Source organism: Antrostomus carolinensis, unplaced genomic scaffold (assembly GCF_000700745.2).
Source record: "Antrostomus carolinensis isolate BGI_N321 unplaced genomic scaffold, ASM70074v2 scaffold15472, whole genome shotgun sequence".
NCBI classification, from domain to species: Eukaryota; Metazoa; Chordata; class Aves; order Caprimulgiformes; family Caprimulgidae; genus Antrostomus; species Antrostomus carolinensis.
The window spans coordinates 166-18704 of NW_010300292.1; the positions used below are offsets into that span (position 1 = coordinate 166).

Here is an 18539-nt window from a genome sequence, read left to right on the forward strand (position 1 = left end):
CCCGGCGGCGCCCCCAAGGTGTCCCTGTGACACCCTGCAGCTTGTCCGTATTGTCGCTAGGTGACACGACAGCAGTGGTCACTGTAGTATCAGCTCTGCAGGCGTCTGGGGTGGTAGCAGGGATGCTGAGAGTAGCTGAAAAACGTGGAGCTTAGCGGTGCTGCTTTGTAAGGGGGTACAGTTAAGGGGGAATAATATGTCCTGTGTATACTGGGAGATGGAGCAGTTCTCTTTTCTAGGCGTTGAGTCCTGTGGTCTGAATACAACATGAAATTACTTGAAAAGCATCCCTTTTAGTCAAAAATAAACCCAAAAGCACAAAATCCAGAGCACAACTCAAGCAATTCAGGATGAAGAATAAGAGCAATCATGGTGAGTCAGACCAAAAATCTTTATAGTTGCATCTTCTTTCTAAAAGTAGCTGTCTTAGCATTGTAGTCGTACACTTGAGGTTTGGAAGAAACTAGTGCTGTTTACAGAAACCTTTCTTTAAGTCAGACATATGTTTTGGCAGATGCTTGAGGAAGACTAGAAGAATGTGGTAAGCATGAAGACACTCCTCTTACTTGTCTCTCACAATATAATGATTTACTGCTTAGCAAATCAACTTGTTGAGCCAGAGATAGTGTCCTACTTAATATCCCTTGATTTCTCTTTTAAAAACTTATCTTATCCAGTATTTCCTTGAACTTAGCACTTGTTCACTGATATCAAAAAAGACAAATTATTCATAGCATGATGTGGCAATGATGTCTGTAAACATAAGCTTAAGAGAACTGTATTTATATTAATTTACTGTAGTAATCCAATCTGTTGTTCTGTAAATAAGCAGATTTCTAGAATTTTAGATTTACTGATTTAGATTTTCACTGGAATGTTACAATAATCAAAATGCAAGTTAGACTCCAGGCCCAAACATTAGAGGTATAAACAGGCAAAACGTAGAATTGTGGAAAAAGCTCAAGTATTAACCTGTTAGTGGAATCCAAAGCCGCATTCAAGTCAGCAGAAGCAGTCAGGTGGAGATCAGATGGACAAACACAGTGGAGGGCTCATCCGCAGGTACAAAGAAAAGCAACAGAAAGAGAAGGCAAGCACACTGAGCTTGAGGTGACAGTGAGTGACTCTTATTTAATAAGACAATGTCAAGCAGGTAAGCTGCAGTTATACATTTGAAGGGAAGAGTGGCCTGGAGTGGAGAAGTAGCATCACTTCTGACAATCTTTTGAGTTTTGAAAGACCACAAACTTGAGAGTAGTTTCAGTGATAAGGAGAGAACTAGATACACTATACAGTTAAGGGCAGGATCTTGGAAAACTGAAAACAGAAGTCAAGACAGCGGCCTTAAGGTATGAAAGAAACATTTTGGAAGAAACCTTTCTCCTCCGCTTCCTTGGACTCATCTGTGTTCATGTGAAACACCATTTGCCGTCCTGTTTCTCAGAAGAATTGGATGGTAGTTTAGTTCTTTTTAAGCAGACTGAGAAGGGAAGAGAACAGTATTTGTAATTTCTGGCTGCAAATACACCTTTAATTCCTTTAACTGGTAGATAGTTGGTCCTTTGTGAGTGGGAGGGAGGAAAGAAAAATTATTAGAGCAGGAGACAAGGAAAACAGAAGAGATGAGGAAGCAGGTATTTCTTCTCTTAACTATCTAGTTATTTCTTCTCTAATCTACACGCCAGTATACACTAGTAAAAGTATTTAGTAAACCTCCCCAATACTTCATATTTTATACCTAAGAACACGCCAGTATATTAGGCCTCCTGCAGGACATAGGGAGACAGTAATCAGGTCTTTTGAACCTTGGGCTATAGGAAGTCTCAGCATTTAAATGTGTCTTTACAGCATTTTAAAAATGTCCGTCTTCAGCATAGAAGCTAACTTCCCGCTCCGAAAGTTGTACAGACCCGTGGCAGAGAGCTTCTGTGGGGCAGGAAGAATTGGCATCTAGAATTACTCAAAGAACAAAGAAGAAAATTAACTTCCATTTGTATTTCTATAGATAGAGCTATGAGATTATTGCAAATTTTTGACATTTTGAAAAAATGTTATTATGGTTAAGGAGGGTATTCCTGCCAATTTAATTACAGTACAACTAGCAATTTTAAAATAATGTTTCTGTCAGAAAATGCATCTGTTTAAAAAAACAACTGAGAAGATTGTAATTGACAGTTTTATAGGTCTCTCTAAAGATAAATTTTCCTTGCATGGTTGTTTCCTACATTGTACGAGCAGTCATTTCCTCTGGTTATTTATGGTGGTCTTATTCCTGTGCTTGCTCTCTGCTGATGACTCCCTGCTCAACATGCCTGATGATTATTATTTGTCTGCATCAGGCAACTGTATCACTGCCATTCATTCATTAACAAATTCACCTTGCTTAATACTCAGTTCCCACTCATTCTGTAATTCCTTTAATTTCCCCCCCGTATCCTTTAGAGTTCTTTTTCCCCATATCTTCTCAAGTTTTATCACAAGAGCTTCAGTTCTTCACTGAAGGACTTATCCAAGGCTGCAGTAGGTTGAGGTACATATATCTTTCAGAAAGTCTTCCAAGTTTCTTGTCAGTTCTATAACATTGCCTCCTTCCCAAATGTTCAAAGAATACCTCACTATCCTGCTTAGAAGTTGCTGGAATGATTGACATTACCTGAACCATTACTTGTCCTTCCATATCTGTTTGCCTTCCTGGGCCTGTAAGGCAAGAAGAGTTGAAGAAGTGCAGGGAGACTGATGTTGACCACTAAGTGAGGCTTCAGGGTATTGAACTGGGGTGTTGGGCTGTGGTTGAGGTAGTTCAGGTGGCAAAAAATTGCAGTTTATCTTCGTCATTCCTGTGTCACTCTACAGGAATTTTGTACTGGAACAAGCTGATAAGCTCCAAAACAATACATTGTGAATAAGGAGGGATTGACACAGGAATGCATCTGTAAATGCTTCTGTTATTCTTTATATATTTGTTTCTTTTTTGCCCTCTAGCAGTGTATCTTAGTTATCATTGGTGTAAAATTTTATATGGTATAACATGAAGCATTAGATATTAAACTTACTCAGTTGATGTAAAATAAGAGAAAACTTTTATATTGTTGCTTTTGCGTCTTCCATTGTTTTCTTTTAAAGTCTTTTCATGGTTTTGAGTATGGTTTGGATCAGGCAGTTTCCCACCTAGCATTATATAAGGAGACTATACAATCAGTTTGGTGCACCAAATGGGCATTGGTGTCATTCCTACAGCAGAATCTCTGTTTCTGGGGAAAATGTTGGTGAACATACAGTAAAAGTGTTGGAAATAAAAAATGAAGTTCAGCTTCTACTGTTTTGTAGACTAACTTTGTGCAGAATGTCATCAGATAATGAAAAAAGCCCAAGTCCAGTTTTGCCAAAAGGGTGTTTGGGGCAGCTCTGTTTCTTCAGATCTTCAGGTAGGAAAGAGGCAACCATATTTGGTTCACTGTCACGCCATTTTATTTAGCAAAGGATAATTATGAGGAAATCTAACAAAACTTGCATCCTTTTTATGTTTTATTTGTACAGGAAAATAATAAAAATGTTAGTGAAAAGCAAATTAGACAAAAAAATCCCTGAGATTAAAGTATATTCACCTGGATTCCGTTTTGTGCATTTCACGATAAATTTCAATATATGTGAAAATTCTTACCTAAATTTAAGAAGTTGATTGATCAATTACCTTTTTTTTTTCTGCTGTTATTTTTAATGTGTGTTAAGTCTTATCAAGAAGTATAAATTTGACACAGTAGGATAGAAACCCATTATTTCTGAGGGATGAAGTGTAAGTATTTGTTAGGCTTCTTGCATGGTGTTTTAAGAACTGAATTTTTTTTAATGGATTTATTTCCCTTGGAGTAGGATTGTGGCCAACTTAATCTCAGAAAGGAAATGCTATTTTTTTTTTCCCCTGCATCAAATACACCAAGATTTGCTGGAACTATAACAGTGGGGTTTTTTTATTTTCTATGATCACCATTCTTTTGAGAGGATGCAAAGATACTGGATAAAGTCTGCCCTATGCTTTTGAAAGCAGCAGATTTTAATCCTTTAATAATTGGTTATTCTTATTTGAGTAGTGGGTGGGCTTTTTTCCCTTTGATAGGATTCTACCCAAAACAGGCTAGTTTTGACAAAAATAAGATTTGCTAGTTGCCTTGTAGTAATGCATCTTTACTTCTGTCACTTGGTAGAATGCACATGGACAGTAGAAGCATTGTTAAAGGGGTTTTTTCTTCACGTAGTTTGATGTTGTCCCTTTTAAACTACCTCGATTGTCATGTTTTTGATAATTCATTTCTGCAGTTCGTATGCTTCTCTATTTGTGGTCATATCTCATGGATAAGTTTTCATAATCTTTGTTCAACAATTGTAGTTCATCTCTGTTTCCAATGTCTTTTGTAGTTGGAAAATGAAGGCATTTTCCAGTGACAAATTTTGGCAGACCAGGATTCTCTTTTATGATCTGGTTTATTATCAAGCAGGTTCTAAGGCCACCTTGTAGAGAATGGTGAAATAAACTACTATTAATCAACGACTGCTTTGCAGTTGAGAACACATGTAGATTAGTTCAATTGGAAGGGACCTACCATGATAATCTATTCCAACTGCCTGACGACTTCAGGGCTGACCAAAAGTTACAGCATGTTATTGAGGGCATTGTCCAAATGCCTCTTGAACACTGACAGGCTTGGGGCATTCACCACCTCTCCAGGAGGCCTGTTCTAGTGTTTCACTACCCTCTTGGTAAAGAAATGCTTCCTCATGTCCAGTGTAAACCTCCTCTGGCACAGTTTTGAGGCATTCCCATGTGTCTTGTCACTGGATACCAGGGAGAAGAGATCAACACCTCCTTCTCCACTTTCCCTCCTCAGGAAGCTGTAAGGAGTAATGAGGTCATCCCTCAGCCTCCCTTTCTCCAAACTAGACAAACCCAAAGTCATCAGCTGCTCCTCACAGGAGTCTATTACTCTTGAAAAAGAACAACACTGGTGTCATAGCTGAGCAACAGGAATATTGGCAGCAAAGTACTCTACTCCTTTTTGGTAATTCGGAAGGGCCTTTTTGATAATGTGATGCTTTTAAATAGAGACCAGATTGTTACATTTCCCTTATAAAAAGAATCTTTGGCTCTTAGAGAATTTCCATTTACTTATAATTGAGTTCTGCAAGATTTTATCCATTCCATCCATTTTTTTCACGTTGTTTAGTAACTTTGACTGCAATCCTAACAAATTCTGTGCAGCATCTCTAGATTTTTATAATGCTTTAAGAAGGAAGAAAAACAAAACCAAACCTCTGAATGCTCTTGTGCCCTTTGCTTATTGAAACACTAATTGACTTACTTCTACAAAACCAAGGTAGTATGCATTAAATGATCAAAACTCCTCTGACCTTCAGGCCTTAGAAGTATATTCCTGTAGCTGTATGCTCTAACAGAACTTTTGTAGCTTACATAACAGCTTGAGAGTTTTGTTTAAAGAGGAACAAAGATATATTGTTAATTTTATTTTATTATGTGTTTATTTGAAATTTAGTGGTCAATATTACATTCCAATTTCAATATCCTTGTTAGGGAGTATTTAAGATTGAGGTAATACACTTCATCACTTAATGTTTTAATTTCTCTGTTTTACATATTTTTATTGCAGCCTCCAGGTGGTTTTGTTGTTTCTTTTTTTCCTCTGAGTTTCTGGTTACAGTTGGGATACTGTGGGGTTTTTTATATTTGCTTTCAACTTTATTTCAACAGTATTGTAATATTGTCATTTATAAGCATTTTTTCCAGATTTTTCACTGGATGCCATCTATTGACATTTTTTGTTGATGTGTAAGAGTGTGTGTTCTTGCACATAGTGTACTCTTTGGGTTTTAATAAGAGTGTTAGAACTTGGAAGACTAGATGAATTTCCTGCCATAACTTTATATGTATATTTTGAGTGCTCAGGATGTCTATAGTAAGATAGACTGTATGCTAGTGATTAAATTGGATGACTCAAAATGAGTCGTCATCTTGCACTCGACATCTTACCTACTATGTCCCTTGAATCGCATAAGGTACTTGTGGAAGCAGCTGGATCAGCTCTGACTGAAATCTTAACTTGTTGGGTGGGGGAAGAATTAGTTTTAAGTTGCTATTTGGTCACACGACCTCTAAGAAAGCGGAGAAGTGATCAAATCTCCGCTGTGCAATCAATCATTTAAAAACTAATGTATTGGCTTTTTTAATTTGCTGAAATTTTGCTGCAGGGAGTTTTGTATAGTTATGTAGTTCCTGGTTGAGTAAGTCAGCTGAAGGTATCTATTTTCTTTTTCTGACATCTGATAGAATCTAAATCGTATTTCTTTAGAAAGATATAGATATGGAAAAGTTGAGAACTTGTTGATTCAAAACTAACTATAGCTTTTACGTGGAACGTGATACTTCCTTTTGCTTATCAGAAGGATACCATGTATTTGTAATTATGTAGCTTCACATATATTGATTTACCCTTTTAATGTTAACATGATAGGCAATGGAAATTTGAAAGGACACTAGAATGTAGCTAAAATGTACAAAACCTAGCTTCTTAAAATTTTCTCTGATGAGTTGAAACACACAAATATACGAGTTACACTGAAAGTTGTAAAACATTACCCTTTTCAGCTGGTAGATTCAAAAACATATTACATGTAATTGGTACCTTTAACTGGTTGCTTCCACTCTAACTTTCCTTAGCTTAAAGAGGAAAATAATTTTTTAATTCATAATTGGTTTCTGAGGTTTGACCTTATTAAGATACTAAACAGAATTAGTATGATAGTATTAAGGGAAGAAAAAATGGCTGCTAGTGGCCTGGTTTAGTACTTTCCAACTGACTTTTTTTCCTAAGTGTTTAATTAGTGGCTATGACAGGTTTCAGCTATGGAAATTTTTTAAATTAATTACTGGATTGTATGTTATAATACAGCTATAATACAGATTGTTCATAGTTTCACACTGAATTCTAAGTACTTTCATTCTGCAAATCTGTTTAAGTAGGAGATTTTAAAAAATGTCAAGTTAACTGGTTTATTTTGGTACATAGTATAATGCCACATACCAGTTTAATTGGTTTATAACTTTTTTTAACAGGAAAGCTTTTATATTAGTTATATATACACATTCCCTATACCTATGTAATTTTAAAAATGCATAATATAAGGTGAGAATAATTATATCTAATCTAAAGGAAATACTGGATAATCAAGTGTCTTTTGGTGATTGGCTTTAGAACTACTACCAAAGAAATGGTAGTGTTATGGAATGTGAAATGTGACTATGTTCAGTAGGATCTTTGTAATGGCTATAAAAATACATATTTTTCTTTCCATTAGTAGTATTGCTTTGAAATAGTATTGAGTGATTAATAGCTTACAAAGTTCATGGTGGTTTTTTAAGGTGCCTATTATAGCATCCAGTGCCGGCATCTAGCAAAGTCATTTTGTGTAACTATTACAGTACACCTAGTTGTAATCAGAATAAACATGAGCATGAAACAAGAGAAAGATTAATTATTGTAATCATGGTAGAAAAACAGATCGCTTTTGCCACTTTAAGGGAAAAACTCTTAGTTTTCACCATAATAATAATAATAAACCTCTTTAAAATTATCGAACTTTTTCCACTCCTTCCTACTTATACCTAGTTTTTAGAAATGTAATTTTAGTTTTATAATTATTTGTCATAATTTTGTGACAGGATGAATATGAAGAGCTGCTTCGTTATGCTGTAGTGACTCCGAAGCTTGAACAGTGTGTCTCGAAGAGGTCAGAACTGCGAGCAGGTGGCAGATTTTCAAGTGTAGCAGATGATGCCATTCACCATAAGACTCCAGGTAGTGTGTGCCAAGCTATACGTTGAACTTACAAGAACCATTATATAACTTTTTAAACTTAAGTTTTCTAATAGCTTCTGTTTGAAAAATATATGTAGCTCATATTATAGTACATTTACATTTTGCACAACAAGAAATTTAGGAAGGCATATTCATTGAAAAGTTATCTGTCTGACTTTGCTTTCAGATTATAGTATTGATGTGCTGACAGTTCTCTGTGTTTTGTGATGCAGATGTTTAAAGTGGTTGATGGAATAATGCAAAAAGGGGTACCCTTATAGTATACTGCATCAAAATTTGACAGATCACAACTGGTTTTGCTCATATCTTTGTTGCCATGATAAATGAGTATTTAAAATATGATTATATGGAGTAAGACTTACTTTAAAAGGGCTTTCTGTAATGACTAATGATGTCACTACATGAGTGTCTTTCTTGCTCTTTTAGTTCAATCACTCTATTCTGGTTTTACATTTTTGCTTTGTATTTGGGACTGTATAAACTTAGTGTCTCCTAATGCATTAGTAACACTGATATTTATGGTTATATATTGTTTGCTTTTGTCACTAGCATTTAGATTGAGGAAGCTCTGTTAGTTTTGCTACAGAAGAAAATTATAAACAATCATACGTGCATTATTTCTTTACTAAGGAGTTTAGCTTAACCGGGAGGAACTTAGTTTAAACTAACTTCTGTTCATTGTCATGCTATTTCATGATAAAAATATTTACTTACAGTTTTCTCTTCACTCTTCTTTTTGTGACCGTTCAATTTGGGTTTCTCTCTACTATTTAGAGGAGATGGGGGTACAAAATGTGTAGATAATTTTACTACTAGAGACTAAACAGCCTTGAAATGCTGTGAAAATCTAGTGTTAATTGTCATCTTGTTAATGGCTAATGTATGCAAGAACTCTTGGCCGTGCTGATCAGAATTAAGTAACTCTTCTAGCAGGAATTTAGCAGTGGGATTGGAAAGGTCAATGCAGACACTGAAAGCTGTTTATTTCATATTGGAAAAAACTATGAGTAAAAATAAGTCTATCTTAAATTGTATGTTGCTTTTACTGGAATATAAAGCAACATGCTTTTTTTTTTATATAAATGCTCTTATACTCGGTGCTCGTCAAAATTGCATTTCAGTTTTATGTATTGCTCATTACAAGAAGCCCCATAGTTCCCTGAGTTATAGATACTCAGGTGTTTATTATTATTGCAATAGGCAGCACCTTGCAAAATACAATTTGTCTTTTATTTTCAAAATGAAAAAATTGGTTAAAAACAGTAAAGAAGGTGCACTTGATCTTCTTGGAGGCTGAGGCAAGAAGAATATTTGCATGGCCCCATCATGCTTCTGTTAACTACACACTGTAAATAAACTTCTGTTGCTTTGCTGCTTTATCAAAACATAGGTTTGCTGTTCAAAATGTCACTGTGTCCTGTCAGTCTAGGAAAGAGATGTCTTCTATCTCCTTGAGACAGAGCTTAAAACAATCTAGTTGTAAAAAGAAGTTCATTTCAACTTTTAAGAAAGGGTCTGACCAAAATCTGTCCAACTCTTCTTTACAACCTCTAGTACTGATCCAGGTTGATTGCCATATTTGAATGGTGTTTGCCACAGCGTTAATCTCAGAATACCTTTTTTTTCACTGATACTAATAACAAAACTTTGGATAAACAGTGAGAAAGTAGTTAAATTCAAGTTCAATACTATAGCTCTGATACTAATCAATAGGATAGATTAGCAGGTTGTTTCTGAAGGACAGTTAATTTTTTTGTGTAGCTCCATTCTTTTGGCATTCCTACATGCTCATACTGAAAATCAGCCTTTTTGATATTTGTTCTTTCCCTGTCTGGCTCTAATGCTGTTGCTGTGTTAAAATAACAAAATCATAAATTATTAGGGTAGTGTTCTGTAACTCTGTAAAACAAAATGGATGTCTGTGCTCTGGGTACGGAGTTAATACCTAAAAGTTTACTCCTCTACAGAGCATTTCAAGCTTGCAGCCTTTTTTTCCACTTCTCCAAGTGATGTTCATAGTGAAACCAACAGTTTCCAATGTTACTTTAAACCTTCTGAAATAAAATTCTGCTTGTGGAGTATTCTTTGGTCTGGCATTTTGACTTCAGGTTTTGGAAACTGAAGTGCGTGTTTCCACTATGACAAGAGAAGTCTAATTAGTGGTGATCTCTATTTGTTGCAGTAAATTTAATGATATATAGTATCTTCACTAAAAGCTTCCAGTCAAATAAGAAAAATAATTAGAATAAAACATGCTGTACTATGCAGTTCAATGTCCAAATGCTTTTAAAATTTGAAACCTAAAACTTAATTTCCTGTTCTTGTTATCAGTTTAGTTGATTAAATTTGAAAATGACTAAGACTGGGGCAGTAAATTATTTGTAGCAAAGATGTGTAATGATGACTCATACCCAAACAGTAGGAAAATTCCTTTTCTTCAGGCTTCTGGTCCTCAGTATTGATCCATTAAACTTCTGAGAAGATTTCTTTTAAAAATATACATTGCAGCAAATTGCAACCCTCAGCTTGGGCCACTAATAGCAGATCATGTGTGAGAACAGTATGTCAGAGCTTATTTACTTAATAAAAGCAAAAAAAGTCATGTAATAGAGAGAAACACAAAAAACCCAAAACAGTAGTACTGGGATAACAGACATCTGGAAAAAAAGCTTATTTCATTACCTCTACTGTAAACAAGAAAATGGTCTAGAGATTTGTCAGTGTAAGTGCTTGTGGGGATTATTTAATGAAGTACATTTTTATACTTGATCATGTCCAAATGGCTGCATGTCCTCAGTCCCATATTGCACTTGTAACTGAATGGCATCATGTGATGTAGCAGGAGGAATAGAGGTGACAGAAGGCAAGCATCAGGAATAAGAATTAAATTAATATGTATGCAACTAGAATATTATGTCAATACTGGAAGGCCAAGGTAAATTACATGAGATAATGATATAAACATGTAACAGATACACCCAGTGGATTCAGTGAAGAATATGTCCTATGGTTAATGAGAAAAATGAAAGCTGAATTAAGATAGTCTGTACATAGGGAAGATTAAAGGGAGGGGAGCAATGAACTTGTAATACTACATTCTTGGACTATGGCAGTTGTCAGTCTAGCTTAATATCCTGGTTTTGTTGGTTACATTTTGTTCTGTTTTTTCTTTGTAAATATCTTGCAAACTGTGCAGTGTAAGTTGGATATCTTTTTAATTCAAGCAAATAATAACAGTTTAAAAATTAAAAGAAAACCTTCATGCATTTTCCAGCAACATCACAATTGGAGGAAGAACACAGTGACATGCAGGAATGGGAACAAATGGTGAAGGACAGAACTGGAAATACTTGATAACAGTAACACTGCCAAATATTTTATATTGAGAAAGGCCAGCCAGATTCTTCATCACTGAAATTAGATCTATTTCAGGTAGTCTGGGTCATCTGTCTACCATGTTGTATTTTTTAGAGATCTTCACAAGCAATGAATATTCAAATTTTGCCTTTACCTAATAAGCAATACTTCTCTCTTTTGCAGCAGAAACAATGACAAACAATGACACTGTCTCCTACAGCGTTCTCCTAGAGAAGCTGGTGGCTCAAGGCTTAGACAGATGTACTCTTCACTGGGTAAAAACTGGCTGCATGGCCGAGCCCAGAGAGTTGTGGTGAACGCAGCTAAATCCAGTTGGCAGCCAGTCACAAGTGGTGTTCCCCAGGGATCAGTGTTGGGGCCAGATCTGTTTAACATCTTCATCAATGATCTGGATGAGGGGGTTGAGTGCACCCTCAGTAAGTCTGCAGATGACACCAAGCTGGGTGGGAGTGTTGATCTGCTTGAGGGTAGGAAGGTTCTGCAGAGGGATGTGGACAGGCTGGATTGATGGGCTGAGGCCAATGGCCTGAAGTTCAATAAGGCCAAGTGCCAGGTCCTGCACCTGGGTCACAACAACCCCATGCAATGCTACAGGCTTGGGGAGGAGTGGCTGGAAAGCTGCCTGGCAGAGAAGGACCTGGGGGTAGTTGTCAATAGCCATTGGAACATGAGCCAGCAGTGTGTCCAGGTGGCCAAGAAGGCCAACAGCATCCTGGGCTGTATCAGAAACAGTGTGGGCAGCAGGAGGAGGGAAGTGATTGTCCCCCTGTACTCAGCACTGCTGAGGCTGCACCTCAAGTACTGTGTTCAGTTTTGGGCCCCTCACTACCAGAAGGATGTTGAGTTGCTGGAGTGTGTCCAGAGAAGGGCAATGAAGCTGGTGAAGGGGCTGGAGAACAAGTCTTATGAGGAGCGGCTGAGGGGACTGCGGTTGTTTAGACTGGAGGAGAGGAGACTGCTGAAAGGAGGGTGTAGTGAGGTGGGTGTTGGTCTCTTCTCCCAGTTAACAAGTGATAGAACAAGAGGGAATGGCCTTAAGTTGCACCAGGGGAAGTTTAGGTTGGATATTAGGAAAAAATTCTTCACTGAAAGGGTTGTCAAGTATTGGAACAGGCTGCCCAGGGAACTGGTGGAATCACCATCACTGGAGGTATTTAAAGGATGTGGTACTTGGGGACATGGTTTAGTGGTGAACTTGGCAATGCTAGGTTTATGGTTGGACTAGATGATCGTAATGGTCTTTTCCAACCAAACTATTCTATGATTCTATGAAAAAGCTAGAGCCTGATCATATACTGATGTAATTGGAAATAATCTGTTTATGGTCTTCTGCTTATGTAATGGAGGTATGTAGGGAATTTAGTCTGGAGAAATGGTGTGTTAGATGGGGCTTCTTTTGCCCAGGCTGATTTTAATTTTATGATGCATAGTTGTATATGACCTTGGGAGAAGCACCAAAAAGTGGTTGTAACTGCTTCTGCATTACAGTTCTTCCTTATTTCCTTCTTGTTTTGGAGCATGAGTGTAGTAGTTGCAATTCAGCCTACTTGACAAGGGGCAGTATTAGCCACACAGCTCCTCACACTTTGTTGGACAGGAGACTTAACAGTGACAGTGACTTGAAAAGAATGTCAACCCTCAGGCTAAGCCTGGAGTAAATTAGAAATACACATTTCCAGTGTCCACTGAAAACACTGCTTTGTGACAAACAGTTAAGATGATCTTTGCATGCTTGTACTAAATAATAGTACCTGTCCACTATGAAACCAATTGTACAGACAATATTTGTTTTCAGAAGTGAAGACTGAAATCTTGAGATTCTTCTCTCCATTTAGGGAAGGAGGAGGGTATTCTTTTGCAGTTGACCTGATTGTTATTAATAAAAAGAATCTGCTAATCCCTCTTGTTTCCAAATTTTTTTATTCAGCTGTCAACTCAAATAACAACTTTTATGTAAGGAGTAACTAAATATGAAACAATATTTAATTTCCTCTGTTTACTTAAATATTAACTTATTTATTCTTAGCCCATTTTTTTTTCTTCCCATCCTTGGAACTCAAATGCATGCCCATTCACTTCTGGACATGGATTAATTTTTATTGCAGTGGCAGTTAGCCACAGCACCTGAAAGTGAGGCCTTACTGTCTCAGGCATTAATATAAATTCATAGTAGATATTTCCTTTCTCAAAGACTTTAAAATCTGATTAGATGAGCAAATTAGAGGCTGTAAGGAAAATGTATGCATACCAACATTGAAGTATACCCTCCAGTTGCATTATGAACACACAAAGGAAGGCCCCTGGCCTCAGCATTTTAGTCTCATTAAGGAAAGTGGCAAAAGTTTTCAGATTTTTGATCTGAGATGTTAATCGACAAGAAGTCTTTACTGAGAGAGATAGTTTTTGTTTCAGGCAATGCTATTTTTTGGTACTTGCTGTAAGCATCCTCTTTAAAATGAAATCACATTAAAAGATTCTGTTCTTTAAGGGAGCAGTAGTTTTGATTTGACTAATGTTACAATAGGAATGTTGGTTTAAATATACTTCTGTCTTTGAAACATAGGGTTGAATTGGGTTGTTTGTTTTACATGGGGTAAGGAGGTTTCTGATGTCACAAGTATTTTGGAATTTGGGCTTCTGACTTCCATCCAGAATGCAGACCACTTAGCCTTTCCAGAGTATCAATTCTTGTTCTTTGTTTCATTTTTAGTCCTGATATCAGTGAAGGAGCCTTCTGAGGCCGATATGGAACAACTTTGCCCTGTTCTTTCAGAAGAATCTTCTTCACAAGGGCCCACACGCAGTCCAAGAGAAATCGACGAAACTGTAGTGACTGAATTAACTTTACCTGATGAAAAAGTAACTCAAATAGAAAATATACTTGATCTCTGGAGTGGAAGTCTTAAGGTATTTATTTTGTATGGAATCCTTAAAAATCATATACAGATGTTAATGTGTTGTATAAGCAAGAGTGCAGGAGAAGTTGCAGTGCGATTGGATTGCAAAATAGTAGTTTTCTTTTAGATTGTGTTTATTATTGCATATTGCATATAAGCACTAGAGTATCTTGTTTCAAGAACTTTGGAATAACTTTCTCCATTAGGGATGTTCAGTTATTAACATTCAATAATTCATTATGTCTGGTAATATTTATAAACAGCCTATGTAATTGAGACATCACTGTAAATATTCATGTCTCCCTAATTCCCAAGTGTGTTAACATTAAAAGATTAGGGAAGGGGAAATAATTTTACTAATTGCACTACTGTCATCCTTTTAACTTTTCAGACAAATGTTCTAACTGAATTAAGAAAATGGAAGCTTAGTTTGATCGAACATCACAAACTTCAAATGAGACAAGAAAAAGAGAAATACACTGCACATGTGAGACAATTGAGCAATGAGATGGAAAACCTGAAGGAGTTGCTACATACTTATGAAATCTCTATTGGCAGAAAAGATGAGGTAGTAGTTCAGTTTCATAGTTCAACAGTTCCTCCCTTTTTAAAAATATCCACACTGAATTTTTTGGGTTCATCTCTTTGAACAAAATTCTTCTTGCAGTAAGTAACATAGGTAAACAATATATTTAGACTATATAGTAGGAAAAGAATCATTGTTGCTAATGATGTTGTCCATACTAACAATGGAAACTTAACATGTTGTATGTACATATTTTGCATTGTTTGCTTCCTAAATCTAGGATCTGTTGTTGTTCCTTATTTATTTCATGAAGATCACACTGGCGTATATGAGTGTATTAGCTCTTAAAAGTCTTTCATTTTTCAATTATTGGATTGGTTTTCTTGAATTTTGAATGGGCAGCAGTCTCCTAAATGTTAGAGTCTCTGTTTTAGGATTCTTAGGAATTGTACAACTATAAAGATTCTTACGACTGTACATTTGGGGTCCCCAAGTTACACTTTTCTGTGATCAACAATATCAACAACTTCAAAATTAACTAGAATTGTGGAAATGAATATAAAATTTTGTAAGCCCTGCAGTCACATAACTTACTTGAATCTTTTTATTGCTATCCTGAATTTTAACCTTGTACTTGAGAACACTTAATGGAATTTGGGTTTTTAATTCCTATTTACCATTTGTTTGGGTTTTTTTTTTAACAACTGTTATGAATACTGCAGATTCTTTTTTTCACACTGTATGTCTCACAAATGCTTTTTAGTGGCAAAAGTATTCTAATTAACAAACACAGATTTAGGCTAAAGCTTCTAGTGGATATCAGTAGCTATGCAGCATCAAAAGTTAATGCTGTATGTTAGTATACGACACTTTTTCAAGAAGTAATTGATTTATTTCCTTTGCTTTCTATTTGCTTACCAAATTGATAATTTATGCAAATTTACTTCTAATTTTAGATAAAATCATTGTTACTTGTATAGCTGAGACTATGCGGTTATTCTGAAACTGCAAAAAGTTAAAATTAGTCATATTTAAGCAAAGTAGCTTGTACTAGATTTATTAACATGCAGTATTATGAAGAACTCATTCTTAAAAATCTAGAGATGGATCAGCTTCAAACTACTTCAGGTGTATCAAATTGACACTTATTTGTTTCTGACTTTGATATTTTGAACACCTGTTCTATCATGTTATACGCTAACATATATTAATTAATATGTTATATTGCATGTTATGTGCAATAGTTATTGAACATACATCAGTGAAATGAATTATACTTAAAATTTACCCTTAAATCAACAAAGTTATCTAGCAAATAGTAAGGGACAGGTTGGAAGGCTCCGGGGAGATCTTATAGCAGCCTTCCAGTACCTGAAGGGCGCCTACAAGAAAGCTGGGGAGGGACCTTTTACAAGGGCAGGTAGTGATAGAACAGGGGGAAATGGGTTTAAACTGAAAGAGGGCAGGTTTAGATTAGATATTAGGAAGAAATTCTTCACTGTAAGGGTGGTCAGACACTGGAACAGGTTGCCCAAGGAAGCTGTGGATGCCCCCTCCCTGGAAGTGTTTAAGGCCAGACTGGATGAGGCTTTGAGCAACCTGGTCTAGTGGAAGGTGTCCCTGCTCCTGGCAGGGTGTTGGAACTGGATGATCTTTAAGGTCCCTTCCAACACAAACCATTCTGTGATTCTATGATTGCTCTTCACAATCTTTATGCAGTAGTTAAACCAACTTTATGTTACTGCCAGGAGTCCCAAGATTGGTCACTGTTGCCTATTGGAGTTGCTCAGGTGTGACTGAGGCAGAATCTAACGTAAGAAGTTAGGCAAAAATACAGAGAAATACTCAGTGATTTGGTGGGCTCAGTTGGCATCATGCTGGCCTAATTTTTAATCAGGGAACTTCAGCTGTTTCTGTATACTAGTTAAAACATATTTAGAGATTGGTGGTAAAAGTCCCTAGTTGTATACTCTGTACAGTGGGCCATCTTGCCTCTGAGATGTTTTGATTGCTATAGGCCTATATGGTATCTTTCATGAGAACTTTTAAAGAGAGTAACAATTCTTAATCAGACTTTTCTCATTCTTAGCAACTCCTTAGCTTGTTTATTCTGTTCAGACAGTTTAATAAGCTTTCTTGCAGATAAATTTTCCTTATACTTCAGTTAAATAATAATGGCATAAAACAAATTTTTAATATGAATGTTCCTTATTTATCAAAATTGTCTTTGAAATAAGTGGTTCTCCTGACCTTATGCTACAGTCACATAAGTAGCATAGAAGCCTGCAGATGCAGGATGAAAAAACAATTCAGTTGAACTTTTCCTAAAACTACACAGTGAAAGTATTTTAAGTGTCACAGTCTGAGTGTTGAAGCCACAGGAATTTTAGTTCTGGTTTGAACTGTGATTTTTGCTTCCTGCTTGATTAGAGTAAGGGAAAGATTCAGTAGAAAGTGTTTGTTAAAAGAACTGCTTTAAGTGAAAAATAACTGATGCCTAAAGTACTTTTTATTTCACCTTACAAAGATTATAGCTATTGAAATAGTGTTAATAAATATTTTTGCAGGTGATTACTAACTTGACCCAAGCATTAGAGAGGCAAAAGGAGAGAACAGAGTTGATGAGAAAGTTTACCTTGTGGCGGATTCAGCATGTTAAAGCCAAACAAGAGGTATGTGTGCAAAATAAAAATGCAAGGAAAATGAAACATCTGAACTCAAAAGGGTCAGAGTTGCTGCAGTTCCTGTCACAGTTTGAAGAAATGACAGCTTCCATTTTGAGGTGTGTGACAATGTCAAATAACAGTTTGAAAACTTGAATTCTAAAAACAATGGTGCTGTCAGAATACTCTCTGGGATGGGGAAAATATCAAACCTATACTTGTCTTCTATTGCTTCATATACTGTGATCAACTCACAGTGAATCACTGTAGTTTACATTATCTGCATTTTGAAGCAGGTGCCAAGGGAATCTCTATCTAAACTTCAAATAGATTGCATTTGAACAGTGATATGATACAGTATCACATTTTGGGGGGAAGCCACTTTCACAATTAAAACTTTAGCTGCACTCTTCTCACGTTGCCAGAACTTGAAGTAGCTAAGAGCTAGTTGGACACAAAATGTTGGGCATCGCATCAGGCATCTAACAGTAAACAATCTACTAAGTGAAGTATGACAGAAAAGAAGGATCCCATGTCAAGACTGCAAACCTTTCCCATTCCAGACTGCTGAAAAGGAAAAGCTGTATTCGGGACCTTTGTTCTTTGGTACAGATTCCTGGCTAGACTCAAGGTCATTGATGCTATCCAAAACTCTGCTGATTTACAGAGAGGGATGGCTTTTTCTCTTTTTCCTTCCCTCCAATCTCATAATTTACTAATAATTTGGAGTCTGGTTTTTACTCATCTCTTCTTATTTTTTCTAATTCATTCTGAAAAAAAAATAATAATGCTGAAACACATTGTCTGCTGACTATTTTGAAATAGAGTAGAATAATAGAATTGTCTAAAGGACTTTTTAAAGCATCCTGAAGTCTAAATTTATTTAAAAGATAGGTGTTTTACCCTAATCATCTGCAATCTTTGTGAATGCAGGTTTTATATGGTTCCTTCAGTGAATCAGAATGTGCCACATACCTATTAAATGGCTTACACCATATGTGAGGTTGTTGCTTAAGTGTCATTAACTTAAAAGTAAAAACACTGTTTTGTGTAACCTAAGAGTTTGCAAATATGGTTTCTCATACTGGGGATCATAACACCGTGATGTCTGCAGGAAGAAACATTTTGCTGCTGATGCTACATTTGTGTACCCCTTCACTGCAGCACATGTAACTCGGTTTAGGCATTC

At 36.3% G+C, this 18539-nt stretch overlaps 1 protein-coding gene across 1 annotated transcript in view; it reads left to right on the forward strand.

The window, feature by feature from the left end:
- The first annotated feature begins 3343 nt into the window (after positions 1–3343).
- Positions 3344–18539, forward strand: part of POC5 (POC5 centriolar protein) — a 24074-nt gene continuing 8878 nt past the window's right edge. Inside the window, 6 exon segments of the mRNA XM_029083778.1 lie at positions 3344–3387; positions 3389–3425; positions 7730–7865; positions 13975–14171; positions 14553–14729; positions 17255–17359. Coding sequence (XP_028939611.1) covers positions 3344–3387; positions 3389–3425; positions 7730–7865; positions 13975–14171; positions 14553–14729; positions 17255–17359 — 696 coding nt within the window.